General features: G+C 46.1%; 1 protein-coding gene across 5 annotated transcripts in view; it reads left to right on the top strand.

Annotated features, from left to right (window-relative positions):
* The window catches only part of STK11IP (serine/threonine kinase 11 interacting protein), a 131,304-nt gene extending 112,557 nt beyond the window's left edge, over positions 1–18,747 (top strand). For all 5 annotated transcript variants that reach the window (XM_078782542.1, XM_078782540.1, XM_078782543.1 and 2 more), the window contains 6 exons: positions 1–91; positions 382–572; positions 15,218–15,302; positions 15,420–15,508; positions 16,764–17,008; positions 18,019–18,747. The exon at positions 1–91 is cut by the window's left edge and continues 7 nt beyond it. In XM_078782542.1, coding sequence (XP_078638668.1) covers positions 1–91; positions 382–572; positions 15,218–15,302; positions 15,420–15,508; positions 16,764–17,008; positions 18,019–18,177 — 860 coding nt within the window. In that variant the 3' untranslated portion in view covers positions 18,178–18,747. The remainder of the gene's footprint in view (positions 92–381; positions 573–15,217; positions 15,303–15,419; positions 15,509–16,763; positions 17,009–18,018) is intronic.
* The last annotated feature ends 807 nt before the right edge of the window (positions 18,748–19,554 follow it).

Below are 19,554 nucleotides of genomic sequence, written 5' to 3'. Positions count from 1 at the left end.
CTGTAACCACTTTCAAGAGAAAAGAGTTCCAGTCACTGCTTATATTCACAAGTGCAATGCTCTACTGCCTCGAGATCACGGGAAAAATCAGGTTTGGTTACCTGTGATGAAACTGTCCTTTCGCTGTTCATAATGGTTAGATGGCATTTTGTCTGAATTTTAACTTGAATATTCCTTCCATAGCATTACATGTTTTTGATAAGTTGTTGTCATAGTAATTACACAAACCTGACAATAATTTACTGCAAGTGCTTTATTTTGCTATTTCTCCCCTCTCCCCCCCCCCCCCACCCTCTCACCGCCCTCTCCCCCCCCCCCCCCCCACCACCCCCCTCGCCCCTCCCACACCCCTGTCCGTCCATCCAATACCCTATCTGTTAGGTCCAAAGAGAATCCATCCACCTGGTTGCAGCTTGCCAGCACATACCGCTTGGTGAACTTGGTCTCTGTGGAATTAGGCCGTGGACACCAGAGCCTGCAGCTCTTGTTTTATGGAACAACTGGCTTGGAATCGGTCACTGCCCTCATTAGGGATCGACTTCGCTGCACTTCTTTCCTTGGATTGCTTACAGGTGCAGTGTGAATCATGGAATCTTTCCGAGTTGAATGTTTCTTCAAAAACCTAAACGCATAAAACTCGTGATTCAAGTTGAAAGTATTGGTGTAAAACCAAGTTGAAGTGTCGTTTCGCAAATTGACGATAAATAATTTGTGGCCTTCATCACATTTTTATGTTCACATCCATCTTTTCACAAAAACAAGTGCTTTTCTGTACTAAATGCAACCTCGGTCAAATTATCAATAATTCCTGTAGAGAAAGCCTTGTTCTGTATTTGTGGTTCTATGAATGTGTGTGTGACCAATCGCACAATGAAGCTCCAGTCTTTTTCAAAACTTGGTGATTTGAGGATCATTGTTTGTAGAAAGATTCTCATAAAGATGAGTTGCATTTCTCGTTGGATCGAAAGGGGGAGGTGGGTGGGGTGTTATGGGAAAGGATGAAACCAGTGTTATACCAGTGAGTGAGTGTTATAGGTGAGTGTTATAGGAACCAGTGAGTGTTATAGGAAAGAAAGCTTTATGTGGACAGAAATTTTGAGTTTGAGAGTTTGACACGATGCAGCAACCTCCTGAATGAATAGTTTGGGAAAAGTTAAACTGATTACCTCTGATTTTGAAGGACTATGCGGTGGGGGTTAGATGGTGTAAAGGCTTAGCAGAAAGGAAGAAAGTGCAAGTGCAGGTTCGGGGCACCACATTGGCTAGGAGAGAGTCGTGCAAGCCCAGGATGGGAGTTTAAGGATTCAGGCAAGACCAGACACACGAATCTATGGCATGTTCTGTTTTGCAACACTTCTATTTGGCAAGTCCAGGCCGCACAGTGAGGTTGTTAAAGCCAGGACATTAACTTTGTGCCAGGTGACATGACGTGACTAGCAAGAGAGAAAATGGTTTTGATTCGATTTACAAACAGCTGCCTGACCTTGTCTTGTGGCTTTTCTGTTATGTTTACCCATATCTTGCAGAAATCACCAAGGTATGGATAAGCCCAAAAAGTTACGAAATCGGATGTTTTAGCAGAAAATCCATAGAAGTCAGGTTTTGTCACAGGGTAATCACTGGAGTATCATACTAAAATACGCCATTTGGTGTCTGTCTGTCTGATTAATTTTTAACGCCAATACATTCCGTCATTACTTATCCAATCTCAACCAAACTTGACAGGAGGACGAAGGGTTACACAATGAAGGTTGTAGTGCATTCATTTGCCCCCCTCCCCAAGGTCGTTTTCTTCCCTGAGCGGATTTTCCCCGTCAATGGGGTTGCATGTTGAGGTCTATATCCATGTTAAGTTAGCTTTATCGTGGCGTTTTTCCAAGGCCACTTCTAATAACAAAACCAACGATAATAGCATAATATTAATGTTATTACAAAACAATATTAATACCAATAATATCCCACCTCTCCAAGGGATTTTTCCTCCTTGAACAAACGTCAAGTCAACGTTTATAAATAGCTTATCATGGCGTTATTCGGCCTCTACCAGAAGTAAAAATATTATAAACCACAACCACGTATGATTAGCTTTTTAAACAGTCGCTAATGCTGTTTATAACACTAAACAAAGAAATTTGGAGGAATCCCGACATGTGAGGTAAGTTTTACTTTCACAACTGAGTGAAGATCTACTATACTCTATATACCCCACAACTATTGGGATAATAACATGACCTTTCCGCGAACGTGGAGTTCTACCAAGGCGTTTTTTGTGGTGTTTTTCCAAAGACATTTCTCATTGCAAAGGTAATAACAACACTTATGATAATGGCATTCCGTAATATTAATGATATATTTTCAATGACCTGATTTAACATGTAATAATGCCATGCATCGTCTGATCCTTTCAATGACCTGATCTAACATGTTATAATGTCATGCATGTTCTGATCCTTTCAATGCCCTGATTTAACATGTAATAATGTCATGCATGTTCTGATCCTTTCAATGACCTGATCTAACATGTTATAATGTCATGCATGTTCTGATCCTTTCAATGCCCTGATCTAACATGTTATAATGTCATGCATGCTCTGATCCTTTCAATAACCTGATCTAACATGTTATAATGTCATGCATGTTCTGTTGCTTTAATAAATGACCTGATCTAACATTATAATGTCATGCATGTTCTGATCCTTTCATTGACCTGAAGTGATATAACATGTTATAATATCATGCATGTTCTGATCCTTCCAATGACCTGATCTAACATATTGGAAAAATAATAATAACTAGCCGAAACCCGTGGAACATCCACGGAAGGGAGGATGTGGTGTATGGATAGACTGTACCATTATGGATGGCATAGGGGATTTGCTTGTCCGAGTAAGAGTTGGGAAGAAAGATGAGAATGAAGAGTGCGTATATGAACAACGATCGCCGACACCGGCACAAATGCATGCTCTGGATTGTCCACTCAGTGGACGGCTTGCTTTCGCCTTCGCCTGTCCAATCAGCGGACGGCTTGCTTCGCCTTCACCCAGCAGACGCCAATAAGATGGCGTCGTATCGGCAGTTAATCGGATGCTTTTGGGCCCCAACGTCGGCTAATTCAGATTTTTCGAGTATGTCTGTACGTGATAAACAAAGAGTGCGGTTCGTAGATCGTAAATCCATTAGTGCCGTGGCCATCGGGTCACTGGGTGCGGCGTAAAAGGGATAACAAAGTCGAGTCCTTACGCTATTATTATATAGATTGACAACAATAAAAAGTATAATAACATGACTCCCCCTGCTGCTCCCATAGTGAGCGGGTGTACTAGTTTAGATAAAATCTCAATTCCAGGGGATAAAAAAGGAATTTGTTTCACAATGAAAATATGCACATGGAGGTTGGAAAACGAGTGTCGCCGCACCGGTGGTGTCACAGTTTGCGGAGCGACTTCACCAGGGAAGAAATGATTTTTGAAAGTTGATGGTTAATTAATTTTTAAAAATACTCTATTTAGAAACATCTGGTTGTAAAAATGTCAATGAATTCTTGAGTAGGCATGTGAAAAACAGATCATCATATTTGTGGTGTTATTCGGCTTTGTGGCCGAAAACAGATCATTCGACATTTCATTGTGGTCTAATGAAATTGTATCTAAGTTGAACCCAGGTGTTATTCGGCTCTCATGCTCAACCGCTCTCATGTGTGGGTGGTATCGGGAAGTTGGTGAAGTGAAGCCATGGCGAGTAAACACTCGCACGAAGTACGTTATTGGGCGATTGAGCGATTTCCTTTCAGCACAGCCATTCCTTCAAACTTACTTATCTTTGTTCCACCTGCCATGGATATACAACGTGTTCTAAAAAGGGCCGGCCATCTTTAGTTGTTAATATATTTAGAACCACAAATGATACAACGATACCCATTGATTTATATGATACAGAAACTCTAAGTTTTGTGCACACCATCAATACATTTCAATGTGAGCTCCATTTGTGACGTGCAGGACATCAAGGCGGTACACGAGTTATTGGCATGTTCGACTTAGCATGTTTGCGTCCAGAAGAGTGCATGCAGCTGTGATCCGAGAATGAAAATCTTGCTGGTTTTCCATCTTGGTGTTGTAGACAACATCTTTGGCAAACTCCCACAGAAAAAAAATCAAGGAGAGTTATGTCTGGCGATCATGGGGGCCAGGTGGTTGGTCCGTCTCGGCCAATCCAGCGACCTGGAAATTTTTCATTCAGGACGGCTCGAACATCTAAGGCCTAATAAGGGGGATCACCGTCCTGTTAATTATATCGAGTTGTTATATCGAAAGTTGTTATATCGAAATTATATCGAAAAATTATATCGAGTTGCACATCTTAAATTTGTGGGAAGGCGAATCCTTCCAACATGCTCATGTAAATTGTTGAGGTCACTGTATCCTCCACAAAGACAAGCGTTACGCCTGGGTCCCCCGTCGGTGAAGTGATGTGAGTTGACAAAGTGGAAGACGCAAGGCGGCCATCTTGGATTTTGACGTGGCGACCCAATTTTGAATAGGGTTCTTCTTTATGCGTAGATACACCCACACACCAGATTAGAAGTTAGTAGTTCGTATATTTTTCAAGATATTCCGCTCACAAGGTTCAGACATACATGGCGGTGGCCATCTTGGATTTTGACGTGGCGACCTAATTTTCAATAGGGTTCTTCCATATGCCTAGTTGCACCCACACACCAAATTAGAATTCGGTCCTTCGCTTACGCACGCCCGCACGCACGCAAGGAAGGACGGACGGACGGACGCACACACGGATGGAGGGGAAAACCATAGTCCCCCTTTCGCTCCGCGGTGCGACGGGGGACAAAAAACGGACCAACCAAGTGGTCATGGTCAGAAGGCCACACCACACATTGACCTTTCGACTGCTGCATATGTGTTCAATGACCACCTGGGGGTTATCAGAGCCCCAGATCCTGACATTGTGCTGGGTGACCTTTCACAATATATGAACATAAGCTTCGTCTGTGAACTTGACCTTTTTCGTGTAATCTCCGTCATCCTCTATGCGACTGAGCATTTCCAAGGCAACCGCCCAGAATTTGGGTCCGTCATTTGGTTTGAGTTCCTGCAGAATGTGCACCTTATCGGCATGAAGCCTCAGTTTTTATGAAAAATCCTGTGGACAGCGGTGTTGGTAGTCCCAGTTCTCTGGACCTGCGTCGGATTGATTTTCTGGAACTTTGTTGAAATGATTCAAGCACTCGTTCAACGTCTGCTGCACTTGTGCTTGGTCAACTGGTACTTCTCTGATTCTGACAACTTCCAGTTTCCTTAAACCTCTTGTACCACTCTCTGATACTAGTCCACGATGGTGGATTCCTTCCATATCTTGGACGGAAATTACACCGAACTTTTGTGTGGGATCTTGTCTCTATGAATCATTCAACGCACAGAGCTTTCCCCTGTGGAGTCGCCATTTTATTTTGCATTAAACCACCAGACCTGAAAATAAAGAAGACTTTATGAGTTTCTGTATCATATAAAATAAAGGGCAACATTGTATCTTTTCTGGTACTAAATATATTTACCATCAAAGTTGTTCAGATCTTTTTAGAACAACCTGTAGAACCCTTTCCATCAATCCTCTACAGTTACTATAGTTGTACTTTAAATATTTCACGATGTGTTTTTCCTTTTCTTCATATCTATCTATAATTCCAGTAATCTCTGTGTGTATGTATGTTTGTATGTTTGTCTGTGACCGCTGTTTCTCGACAACCACGGGTCCGATATACTTTAAACTTACCAGGTATATTGCTGGGGACCCGAGGATGTGCCTTTTCAAGGTTTCATATTAATCGGACAAGTAGTTACCGAGCTATGTCCAAAAAACGATTCAACCAATCAGAGAGCAGCGAGTTATCACGTGTGCCGAACGTGGCGAACAGACTCTGCCTCGGACGGCACATTTGAGAGCGTATTCATTTATTTCACGTTGGCAAACTATGTTGCCGCTATGTTGGCGTTAAACTATGTTTTAAAACTAATTAAAACTAATTTGCGATTCTTTCGCTTTCCTGCGCGTTTGTGCACGCTATGGCGATTTCTTTACCAAACTCCGCAAGCCGTTCGCTTTGGACCAAACCATTTCATGTAAATAGAGGGGGGAGCCAATTTGGCCTCCATATCCGCTTGTAAATATTCCCCTATTTTCTCCAATACTCCCCAACTTTCCCCGATCCCCCATTCCCTAGTCCCATTGCATGTAAATAACAATCAGTAGAGCCGACCTTCCCCTTATTCCCCCATTAAATGTCGTGCCCAGGTCCACCGCACCACACGTAGACAACTTTCGGACATCTTCCTAGTTATTCTTAATCTATGTCAGTTAAGGCCTCGTTTCCATTAATTATGACTCTTCGTTGCACCAGAATGTGATTATATGGCATCAGTAGTGAGTTTAGGACCTTTCCCATACCTCCTTCCATCTTCTTCCCCAACAATTACAACAACAACAGGGGAGATGGCGGCGGAGCGGGGGAGGATGCGTCCTCCCACCGGCTCGATTAGCTCCAGACCATGCGCTCCACGGGGTTACCACGAAGGGGCTCCTTGTCAGCTCCTCGTCAAGGGCGGAGCCTGGTAAACCCCCCGCACGCACCCAATGAGAAGCAACGTGCCGATTCCACGAGGCGGAGCTAACGAGCCGAGGGCGTGTCACTCCCCGCCGGATATACGCGGCCCCGCGCCGGATGTGACGTCAGATGCGCACCCAGCTTGGAGAAGGAAAGCCACCTGCGAGCGCTGAGTCAGATGCGCCTCAGCTTGGAGAAAGAACGTCGCCTTCCGAGCGCTGTGACCTCCCTGCATCTCTGGACCGGACCGAGTCGATTCTGCCTTGAGCCAAGAGTGCACCTTGAGCCATCGACTGCCTGCCTTTCCTTGCCATCAATCCCCGTGTGAGTCAGCATTTTGTCCCGTTTATCTGTCGTCTGTTGGGGTTAATATAAGAGTGTGTCTAAGTGCTTGTCTTTCTATGCTGTCCCTCTTGTAGTTGTAATCTAACCTTCCGCCTTAATATAACCTCCTCCGGAGGTCTTGAGAACTGAACCCCTGGTGTCGTATTGTGTTATTGTAATCCAGCCGGGTGTCTTCTTTTTCTTATTGAGCCAGCGTAGCGCGACTTCGTCAACGTCGAGTATAGTCGGGTAATTTGTGCGGACACGACGGCCATTCCGCTCGGCCCACCTTAACATCAAAGTCGTGTCTGTAACAATTGGTGTCAGGAGTGGGATTCGAGGCCCGACCAAATTTTGAAAAAAAAAAAACGAATAGAGGAAAAAAAAAATTTGGTCAAAATTTGGAGCGGCCGAAATTTGTTTTGTTTTACGAAACTCGAATTTTGCAAGTCGCGCTATGGCGGATCAAGACGGCTGGGGTCCGGTAGGGGAGAGTGAAGCAGGGTCGGTCCAGGACCAAATTGAGGGACATGAGGAGAGCGAAGCAGTGAGGGCGGCAGGTTCGCAAAATAGCGCCGTCACGCACGAAGTAGCGGGCGCGCAAAATGGCGCGCTCGCTCACGTGGTTGAAGGGTCCCAAAATAGCGGCGCCGCGGAGGGCGAGCCTGCGGTGGCGGCTGGGGACGCTGGGCAAACCGGGTTTGACCTCAGATTATTCTTGACCCAACTGAATGCAAAAATGGATAGGATGGAGGGCCAAATGAGGGTTGATAGTGGGCGATTAGAGGGCCAAATGGGGGTAATGGGAAACCAAATGGGGGTAATGAGGGACGAAGCGAGGGGTACCAGTGAGGGGTTAGACAATAATTTTGAGGAGTTAGACAAGAAATTTGGGAAGTTAGACAATAATTTTGAGGGGTTAGACAACGGGATAAAAGAAGTGAAAAATGGGTTAATGGGGGTAGAAAATAGAATGGCTGCCCAGGAGAATCAGATAGAGGGAGTGAAAAATGGGTTAGAGGGGTTAGAAAACAGTATGGAAGGCAAATTGAGGGACATGAGGGACCAAGCGGAAAGGGAAGTTAAACAAATGGAGCAGCAGATAGAGGGGGTCAGAATGGGGGTAGAAACCAAACTGGATGCTCACAGGGAGGAAATGGAGCAGATGAGGGTGGCATCTGGGCAGGAGATGCAAGTGATGGGAGAGGAGATCAGAAGAGGAGTGAGTGAGGAGGTCGGAGGAGTGCGCGAGGAGGTGAGGCACTGTGAGGAGCACATGGAGAAGGAGGTGAGAAAGGGGACTGTAAAGTTACAAGGGGGCATAGAGGACCTGACGCAGGAGGTGGAGCAGCTGACGGTGGGACAGACGGAGTTAGTGGAGCAGGTTCAAAGGAACACTGCGGTATTAGGAGGTTTAAAGGCGACACAAAAAGAAATTAAAAACGACTTGATAGCGACACAGAGGCAATGTCAGATGGTACGTGAGGGACTGACAACGAGGTTGGACGAGGTGGTAGAGGTAATGGAGACGAAGGACCGGCAGGTGAGGACGCACATGGAAACGGTCAAGGTAGCCTTGGAGGACGAGCTTGAGGAGACGTACCGGGGAATAAAAGAGGTGAGGCACAAATTAGAAGAAGTGGAAGAAGGGGTGAGCGAAATTAAGAAGCGACGGAGAGGGGATAACAAGGAGATAAAAGAGGAGATAAAAGAATTGGTCCAAAGTCTGTGTTTGGATCGTGATGATGTGCTCATTAACCGGATGAGGGATTCGCAGGTGATGGAGGAGAAGCGAAGAGGAAGAGGACCCGGTGTAAGTGGTGACCAATATGGTCGTGCGTATGATGCGCCAGGGGATTTAAGAAGCTTGGGGGTCGAGATAGACCCGGGTGTTCGTGAGAGGCCACTGGTGAAGTGTGCGACAGGTCTGGTGTGCGAAAGAGGAGGTGTGCGAGAAAGTCTGACTCTGGGGTGTGTGAGGAAAAAGTGCGTGCCAAGGAGTGAGGGTGCTGGCGAGAGTGAGTCGGTCGTAGCGCGTGTGCGAGGGAGCACATGGAAGCGTGGTGTGGTGAGTGTTACAGAGGGTGTAACGGGAGAGTGTGCGCGAGAAAGGTGTGTGACGGACAGGTGCATGGGGAAAGAGTGCGCTGTCAAAGGCAAGGAAGAATGCACAGCTGTGGTGAGTGTTACAGAGGGTGTAACGGGAGAGTGTGCGCGAGAAAGGTGTGTGACGGACAGGTGCATGAGGAAAGAGTGTGCTGTCAAAAGTAAGGGTGAGTGCGCTGTCAGGAATGGAGGTGAAAGTAGTGAGAGTGACATGGAGCGTGAGTTAGTTGTGACAGGTGAGCGAGGATGTACACCTGGGATGGAAGGATGCACACCTGGAATGGTAGAGCGTGAGTGGGAATGCACGCTGGAGTTGGTGGTGAGGCATGTGGTTGGGTGTGCGAATGAGAGCACACCTGTGATTGTCACAGAGGAGGTGACCGAGGAGGGGGCGCGAAGAGGTGTATTGGTGAGGTGTGCTACCAACGAGTGTGTGCCAAAGTGTTCGGTGGTCAGGTGTGTGACCAAGGCGGTGAGTGGAATGGGTGTACCTGGGTGTGTAAGGAACGGTACGAGGGGCATGGAAACGGCTGGATGTGTGAGCAAGGAACGGGCTGCGGGATGTAAGCATGCAGGTGAAGCATCGACGTTAGACGGGGTAGAGTTTAGAACGACTTATAGCCGAGTCGGGCCCTCGGTGCGTGCTGGGCCTCGCTTTGAACGGCCGCGTCCGTGCTCCACTAGGCGGAGCGGGCAGCCCGATAGAAAGGGTCGTCATGGCGACCACTTTTTGGTGAGGCATTCCGGCAGGCCGAGATCGAGCCATGGGATGGCTCCGTGCCGAGATGGTGCGTGGGATCTCGGCCCGGGTAAACCTCCTTCCCTGCACCGAATGCGGGATGCATCCAGCCGCTGGCACAAAACAACCAGCATCCATTGCTTGGCTTCACGAAGCCGGGCTTTGGACAGGGAGTGGCGCACCGAGAGGTATTAGTGAGTCGACTGGGTGATGAGGTTAGTGTTTTGGACCCAAAATTAGAGAAAAACAAAATTTGATGATTGGCAAGGGATTGGCAGTAGTGATTGGCAGATGATGGGCAGTGATTGGCAAATTTTTAATTTGTTGAAATTTGATGTGCAAAATTGGTAGTGAGAGACCCCCGATGTGGTGGGATGGCAAATCCACCATCCCTCACAGGTGGGGGCAAAGGAGCAATAGCTTATGGGGTGTATGGCAGTGAAAACTAGCCCGGGTGGGTTAGGATATTGTGTGTAGGGATCTAGCGAAGATGACAGTAGGTAACGTTAAGGTTAGTTAGTGACTGATACCTGTAGTGGGGACGCAGGTAGATTAGTATGGATGATAATGAGGAGGGAGCGCAATAGTTTAAAGGGACGACTGGGAAGCGCAAGTTTCAGAAGGGAGTAGTTAGCTGAGATGATGTCGTGTGTGTGTGAGGATGGAACAGGTGTGATTGCACAGGTGTGCAACTGGACAGGTGTGTGGAGCAGTGTGTGAGTAGTGAGTGTTGTGGATCAGCGCGAATGCGCTTGGGGAGAGAAGGGTGCAGGTGGCACCAGGTGTGAGAGCACAGGTGTGCAAGTACAGGTGTGTGGAGAGAGTTGGAGTAAGTGGTACGGAGTGGTGTGCATGGTGCGAAGGTGTGGATGGGGGAAGAGTGGACCCTTTTCACGAGTACCCGGGGCGGGTAGTGTAAGTGTTAGGTAGAGGGTACAGGTAAATTGTGGTTGGATATTGGCATTTGTGGTGCGGTTGCAGAATGGTGTTGTGAATGGGTGCATTAGTGTTGTGGAAATGGCGGGGCGTGTAGCCTGTTAGTGTGTGTAGTTGGTTGGGCACTCCACCACTGTGAGGATGTCGGCCAGGTGAGGCCGCAGGTGGGCTCTGGGAGCCGGTAGAGTTGTGGATGGGGCCCGAGGATCCGGAGGATGGACCCGGGTAGCCCAGTGCCAGAGAGGGCACCGAGTGGGGAGAGTGCCAGAGGGCCTTCCCCAGGTAGTTAGGTTAGGGTAAGGAGCAGGTAAGCTCGGAGGCAACTGCAGTGGTGGAGGTGTGCAGGTGGGTGGACCCACTGGGAGAGGTACACGCCACAGCCCAGAAATTGTGCGAGGGCACCGGGAGATGAATCGGGGGAGTGAGACCCCAAATTGAAGAGCACCACAGTTTGGCCAATGGGAATTGGTTTTTAGAACCCATAGTGTAAGAGGGCCAATGGTTTGGCCGGAGAAAGACCCCGGGTAGTGTAAAGTTGTTAAAGTCACTTAGGAAATAGTTAGGATTGATGAACCTGTCGCACCATACGCAGCCACTTACCTGTGGTGATGATGATGACTCCACACCTGTGTTTTCTTTGTTTTGTTGCAGAAAATGAGAATTGCTGTGAGGATTTGTGAGACGCATCACGACGTGGATGAGACATTGGGGTGATTCCATCTCTCCCTCCCTAGGAGGGACTGATGTTGAATTGGTAATGGCAAATTTTGATGTTGAGTTGAAAATGGCAAATTTTGATGAGAGTTGAAAATGGCAAATTTGATTGGTTAGGAGGGAGAGAAGACGAATTTGGTTTATGGGAGGAACGGGGAAGACAGTAGGGATGTTTGTTGATTTGTAAAGTAGATGTTTATGGGTAGTGTTGTGTTTTGTGGATACAGTAAGGGGTAAGGGAGGGGCCATGTAGGTTACCTGGTGGGGGTGGGGCGTACGGTAGGAACGTACCTGTCTCACCTGGTTCCCATGTGCCCCCAGTGTGCATCATCTTGTATTGCGTGCACTTTTGCGCCCTTACCACCTTACTCACTTGTCTTCTTCTTTTGTCTCCCACCTCCGAGGATCTGGCTTTGGGGTAGAGAGAGAGGAGAGAGAGGTGCTGGCTGCGCAGTTGTGGGCCTGCACTTTCGCTGTTTGCTGCCGGGATCGATACACCATATGGACCGCAATGTTTGTGGCCACCCACAATGGACCGCAGTTCGTTCGCGGCCAAGCACCACCCGGGGATGGACCTATGGGTCAACGTGGCACCTATGCCATAAAGGTGAACCACTGTTAATTAACACCACTGAAGGCCACACGAAGAGCAAGAGACACCTGCAGGGTTAGGGGTTGTCGCATTTATTTTTAATCATTGAACAATGGTGACTGCACCGATTGGTGGTGGGGTGGTGCTTTTGATGCTGGGAAAGGGTGCTCTGCACGTTATTAAAGGCCGTCGGCCACAGAGCACTCGTGGGTTGGTGTATCGATGTTGGCAAGCGCGCTCTCTCTCTATGCATAACATCTGCATGTGTTCCTCCAAAAACAGGTCCTGGATCGTAGTGTAAATAGCAGCGTAGTCTTGTAAATAATGCTCCCTACCGGCTGTATGTTTAGTTTGAGAATTCTTTCCGGATTCGGTTATCCTGTGGGTGTGTTTCTGTGAGGAGAAGGGTGCAACGTCGCAGGGGGACATATTTACTCATTTGTGAATATCTGTAAAACTGTCGCACTCAGGGTAGAGTTAATAGTAGAGGGAACTACATTGCGTGCCACACTAAAGTAGGTAAAAATTTATCGGGTCGGGACGCCCCGAGGGTAGAGAAGGGTGCAATGTTGCGAATATGGAATTTGGCCTCCATATCCGCTTGTAAATATTCCCCTATTTTCTCCAATACTCCCCAACTTTCCCCGATCCCCCATTCCCTAGTCCCATTGCATGTAAATAACAATCAGTAGAGCCGACCTTCCCCTTATTCCCCCATTAAATGTCGTGCCCAGGTCCACCGCACCACACGTAGACAACTTTCGGACATCTTCCTAGTTATTCTTAATCTATGTCAGTTAAGGCCTCGTTTCCATTAATTATGACTCTTCGTTGCACCAGAATGTGATTATATGGCATCAGTAGTGAGTTTAGGACCTTTCCCATACCTCCTTCCATCTTCTTCCCCAACAATTACAACAACAACAGGGGAGATGGCGGCGGAGCGGGGGAGGATGCGTCCTCCCACCGGCTCGATTAGCTCCAGACCATGCGCTCCACGGGGTTACCACGAAGGGGCTCCTTGTCAGCTCCTCGTCAAGGGCGGAGCCTGGTAAACCCCCCGCACGCACCCAATGAGAAGCAACGTGCCGATTCCACGAGGCGGAGCTAACGAGCCGAGGGCGTGTCACTCCCCGCCGGATATACGCGGCCCCGCGCCGGATGTGACGTCAGATGCGCACCCAGCTTGGAGAAGGAAAGCCACCTGCGAGCGCTGAGTCAGATGCGCCTCAGCTTGGAGAAAGAACGTCGCCTTCCGAGCGCTGTGACCTCCCTGCATCTCTGGACCGGACCGAGTCGATTCTGCCTTGAGCCAAGAGTGCACCTTGAGCCATCGACTGCCTGCCTTTCCTTGCCATCAATCCCCGTGTGAGTCAGCATTTTGTCCCGTTTATCTGTCGTCTGTTGGGGTTAATATAAGAGTGTGTCTAAGTGCTTGTCTTTCTATGCTGTCCCTCTTGTAGTTGTAATCTAACCTTCCGCCTTAATATAACCTCCTCCGGAGGTCTTGAGAACTGAACCCCTGGTGTCGTATTGTGTTATTGTAATCCAGCCGGGTGTCTTCTTTTTCTTATTGAGCCAGCGTAGCGCGACTTCGTCAACGTCGAGTATAGTCGGGTAATTTGTGCGGACACGACGGCCATTCCGCTCGGCCCACCTTAACATCAAAGTCGTGTCTGTAACAGTGGATTCCTTCCATATCTTGGACGGAAATTACACCGAACTTTTGTGTGGGATCTTGTCTCTATGAATCATTCAACGCACAGAGCTTTCCCCTGTGGAGTCGCCATTTTATTTTGCATTAAACCACCAGACCTGAAAATAAAGAAGACTTTATGAGTTTCTGTATCATATAAAATAAAGGGCAACATTGTATCTTTTCTGGTACTAAATATATTTACCATCAAAGTTGTTCAGATCTTTTTAGAACAACCTGTAGAACCCTTTCCATCAATCCTCTACAGTTACTATAGTTGTACTTTAAATATTTCACGATGTGTTTTTCCTTTTCTTCATATCTATCTATAATTCCAGTAATCTCTGTGTGTATGTATGTTTGTATGTTTGTCTGTGACCGCTGTTTCTCGACAACCACGGGTCCGATATACTTTAAACTTACCAGGTATATTGCTGGGGACCCGAGGATGTGCCTTTTCAAGGTTTCATATTAATCGGACAAGTAGTTACCGAGCTATGTCCAAAAAACGATTCAACCAATCAGAGAGCAGCGAGTTATCACGTGTGCCGAACGTGGCGAACAGACTCTGCCTCGGACGGCACATTTGAGAGCGTATTCATTTATTTCACGTTGGCAAACTATGTTGCCGCTATGTTGGCGTTAAACTATGTTTTAAAACTAATTAAAACTAATTTGCGATTCTTTCGCTTTCCTGCGCGTTTGTGCACGCTATGGCGATTTCTTTACCAAACTCCGCAAGCCGTTCGCTTTGGACCAAACCATTTCATGTAAATAGAGGGGGGAGATTGTCACCGTACTCGCAAGCCGTTCGCTTTGGACCAAACCATTTCATGTAAATAGAGGGGGGGGATATAATTTTAGATATAGATATAGTACGGGCATGCCCTAGTCTATCTATAATTCCAGTAATCTCTGTGTGTTTGTTTGTTTGTCTGTGACCGCTGTTTCTCGACAACCACGGGTCCGATATACTTTAAACTTGCCAGGTATATTGCTGGGGACCCGAGGATGTGCCTTTTCAAGGTTTCATATTAATCGGACAATTACTTACCGAGCTATGTCCAAAAAACGATTCAACCAATCAGAGAGCAGCGAGCTATCGCGTGTGCCGAACGTGGCGAACACACTCTGCCTCGGATGGCACATTTGAGAGCGTATTCATTTATTTCCCGTCGGCAAACTATGTTGGCGCTATGTTGGCGTTAAACGATGTTTTAAAACTAATTAAAACCCCGGGGGGATTGTCACTGTACTCGCAAGCCGTTCGCCGTTCGCTTTGGCGTTGCGAATGGACCAAAACATTTCATGGACCAAACCATTTCATGTAAAGCGTTCGCCGTTCGCTTTGGCGTTGCGAATGGACCAAAACATTTCATGGACCAAACCATTTCATGTAAATAGAGGGGGGGATATAATTTTAGATATAGATATAGTACGGGCATGCCCTAGTACTTTAAAAACCATCTAAGTTTGGTATTTTCCCTTCAGACCTCATCAAGCACGTCACTCAACAGAATGACAGCAAGTTTGACAATTTCACCAAAGCCAGTCTGAAGAGCAGTTGCAAGTTGATGTATGTATTGCAAACTTGTGATATCCCTCACATTTCGCTTTATTCAGGCAACCCGGTGCCCGCTGTGCTGGCATGGCCAGGTAGAGTTCTAATGTTGTTGTAATTTTCTGAGTGCAGGCAGGTGCTACAGGATGCTGATGTACTTGATCCAAGTAAGGAGGAGAATCAACAGGATTGTCTCTACCTCCTTGCTTTCCTGCTTCGTGGTGCGTTCCTCTCTCCTATTCTATTTTGACACACACACACACACACACACACACACACACACACACACACACACACACACACACACACACACACACACTCATGAATTGATATGTTCTGACGGTGAAGCACGTCCCAATTCCACACATGAGGTGAACGACTCTATTATGCCATTCACTTGGTACAGTTTAGCAAGCTTAACATTCACTTTTAAAACTCCGCTGTTTGAATGTTAACGTTCATTTTACATATTGATACTTTTCTCAATCAGATTTCCAAGTTGGCTTTGTCCACACAATTTATAAATATTTCATTTATTTTTGATTTTTTTTTTTCCTTCGTTCACTATGTTTAGTAATAGTTACGTGCAGATCCATGTATGGTTGTACAACACCACAGGTATCATGGTCTTTCTTGTGAGTACAATAATTGTACAGCTGTACTTCGAATGATGCGTTCGCTTCTTGTATTCACAATTCGACCAAGAATGTTATTTTACAAAGCTTAGCCCTGGCAATATGGACTCCAAACACTTTCTTTAAAAACCCTTTTCAAACATAAAAGCAACACCCATTGAATTGACCTTGAGATTTCCATCCATGCTGTCTCTTGACTTATTTGGCTAGATTTGATGTCAAACGTTTAGAAACCGATAGTGTAACAATGGCATAGCCGGGCTGGGATCTGCTGAGTGGAGGATCTGCTGTCCCCCTGTCATGTGACCAGATCCTCAGCTCTGATTGGTGAACGTTTGTGAGAGACATACATGCATACATACACCGGACGGACAGACAAACGCTATTTATCTCTAGATCATGCTCAATAAATTTCATACTGATCGGATCGCACCTATGACATCATCATTAACATATGTTATTTCCCATGGGGAGTACTTTATAATGAGTCACTTTTCTATTTTTTCCATGCAGCGGTTTTGGAGATAGAGGTGCAAAGTTTTTTGGTTTTTTCAAGATGGCACCCATACCACATGACCTATGACGTCATTATTAAAAATTCTACAGGACGAGGTGCTCCTATGGTGAAAATATCGTGTCAATCGGACCAACGGTTGCAGAGAAAACTAATTTAAAGGGAATAAATCTGCAAAATGGCAGCAGAAGGGACATGCATAAATACACCGGATGGACAGACAAACACTGTAAAAACCGGGATTTAAGGGAGCACCTTGATCTAGATCTATGTTCTCACTAAAATTGTTGCTTTTCAGCACATATTACGGACATTGGTCTCTTGCAGATGATATGGCAGAACCTGTGACGGTGATAGCAACACCAGAATGCCTCTGCTTACTCCACGAGGAACATGGCTGGAATCAAGGTGCCTGCAATTTGGGAGATGAACACAGAGGAGACGAGAGCAGGGCGGCAGAAGTGGAGCTCGAAGAGTTTGTTCTAAAAGAGCGACAACCTATTAGCTCCCTGTCGGGTGTTGAGCGATATCGGCTGGCTCAATCTGATATTCGTCTCATATTTTACAATGAGGTAATCACATTTCTTTTTACAGCATTTTTTTTCAAAACTAAAGATACCTGTTCACTTTGGGAGCAACCTGGGATGAGAGGGTCAGGGGGAAGGAGGAGGGATGGGAAGCAAGGGTTCTAGTAGTTCTAGTAGCATTTTTTTCCTGGCCAACCCCACCTATAAGGTGAGAATCATTGGAGTTGTTCAAGATCTGATTTAAAAAATAAAAAAAAACACCTTTAGAGGCCATTTTTCCCCGCAAGCGGGGGTTGGCTTTTTTCGGGGACCGTGGTTGTTGTTGTTTTTTGGTCCCCTTTTTTGAAGCAATGTTTTACGGCTGGATGCCCTTCCTACCGCCAACCCTTTTTGTCGCCTTTTTACGACAAACAGGGAATTACCAGTGAACTGGTACTCAATTAGCCGACCTCGGAAGGATGACAGGCTGAGTCAACCCCCCTGGCGTTAATTCAGCGATCGACCGGGATTCGAACCCAGGATCCTAAGCTGGCACCCTAGCCGCTAGCCCAACACCAGGGTTCTGTTCAAGATCTGATAGTAGTACTGTATTGGTATATAGTGACAGCAAGGCCCAAGCTTCTTCCTGCCCATATATAAGGACATACAGATAGGACAAGGGAATTGAAGGGCTATGAAGACAAAAGACACGTGAAGAGAAAAAAAAACTGATTAGGAAGAAAAAGGGAGAACACAAGAAACATGCCCACCTGTAAAGCTGAATCAGGTGGGAGAAGGAAAGTCACACCACAAACACAAATGGATGAATAATGTGGGAGAGATGACTGTGGGTGACTCGTCACATACCTGGGCAGGCTTTGAACCTGGATTAGTTAAGCCAAGTCAAATGTGCTTTCTTGTGTAAGCTGCATATCAGAAAAGGAACCCAGACAGAGCTAGTGGGAAGCTCTCAGCATACTTTGCTATTTTTTTTGTTGTTGTTGTTGAATCCTTGTTTTTGCCAATTTCCTTGTTGCTGGTTCATTGTAAAATTGCTAATCTGTCCACTCCTCCAGAGTACAAATGAGGAGAGCTTTTGGCATTTGCAAATGGAGACTCCAAAACAGTGTTTGGAGCTGCTGGGTTCGTTGCGACCTCCCTGGGAAGAGCTATTCTCCTTGGAGCTTATTCCTTCCTTACATGAGCTACCCACTAGGCAAGTTTCAGATTCCTGATAAAGCTGAGAAGATCGTCAGTGCGGTGTTGGACTCGACATCCTATCTCGACAACCATGTGACGAGCATTATCGCTGAAGCGTGAATCTCCAAGGGATTGTGGTACTTCCTGTACATAGTTTTTTTTTTTACATTTTACCCCGGTGCACCGGCCTCTTTTTGAGCCATGCGGTGCTTATTATTAAATGGCTCTTTACAGATCCAGTACCATTTTGTACTGTGACAGAGGGACTATTTCACTTCTTCTGTCACTACATTGTTCGCATTGACTGCTTATTATTAGAAAAAATTTTTTTGTTCTACTCCAGACAATTTAGGTCATCTTTTGGGAATTTATTTTTGAATCCATCTTGTACAATAAAGGCACATGGACCGTGCTTAACCAAAGCAGCTGGCGCCAGATTCGATACTCCTTTGATACCGGTGGAGTCCGAGCACGTAGGTTTTCGAATGCGTACCGATAGGTTTTCAAATGTACTCTCTATATACCGATGCTCACCCGTGGATGCCTTGCGATGTGTTTACATAGACTTTTAATTTTGTATGTAACATTGCTCACCATTGGCCTCGGCATTTATTTATGCGCTGTTTTAATGTCATATATATATATATATATATATATATATATATATATATATATATATATATATATATATATATATATATATATATATATATATATTAGCCTGACGAGAGGGAGGACAGCACGGCCTTTATGACTCGCAGTAACGATGAAAAACACGAACTCCGACATGAGCATCTGCATTGTTTTGCATTGCATTATTTGTGCTTTTGGGGATTTCACTGCGCTCGGCAGACCTGCGGTTGCCGTAGAGAGCCATACACTACAATCGTGAATTGCTGAGGCCATTCTAGCAGCGTTTTTCAGAATAATACTCGGTTGAAGTTTTATTGCAGAACATTTGATGATTACTGATACTCAGTTGTGCATTGTGGTATTTTGCTCCATACTTGAGTTGCAATTCTAATGGGTGTTGTGATTATATTGCTTGCCGAAGGTCTCATTCTTGCGATTCTAATGGATGACCATATTAGTCTCATTGCAGTTAATACAGGAAGTCAGCAAACACGTTTTGGTGAACAGGTGAAGCATGTATGCGTGCTTGTGGTTTTGCAGCATTCTGAGCTTTTATTCCTTTCCCTAAGGTAATTGAACAGTAACAGTAAAATAATATTGAAACTTCACTAATGGCCTGTCATGACTGATATGTGTTATGAGACAACCTCAATGTACTCTCTACATAGTGTTATTTGGCATTCCCCTATTAAGTCCATTGGCAGATCTTGCTGGCAGATCTTGGGCGTCCTGAAGGAATATTTGGGGACAGAGCACAGACAGAGCAGGGGGAGCTAGGC

This window comes from Myxine glutinosa, chromosome 7, assembly GCF_964187855.1.
Source record: "Myxine glutinosa chromosome 7, kmMyxGlut1.1, whole genome shotgun sequence".
Classification (NCBI taxonomy): Eukaryota; Metazoa; Chordata; class Myxini; order Myxiniformes; family Myxinidae; genus Myxine; species Myxine glutinosa.
Note: the sequence above shows the minus strand (reverse complement) of the source record. Positions and strands in the feature narration are given on the sequence as shown.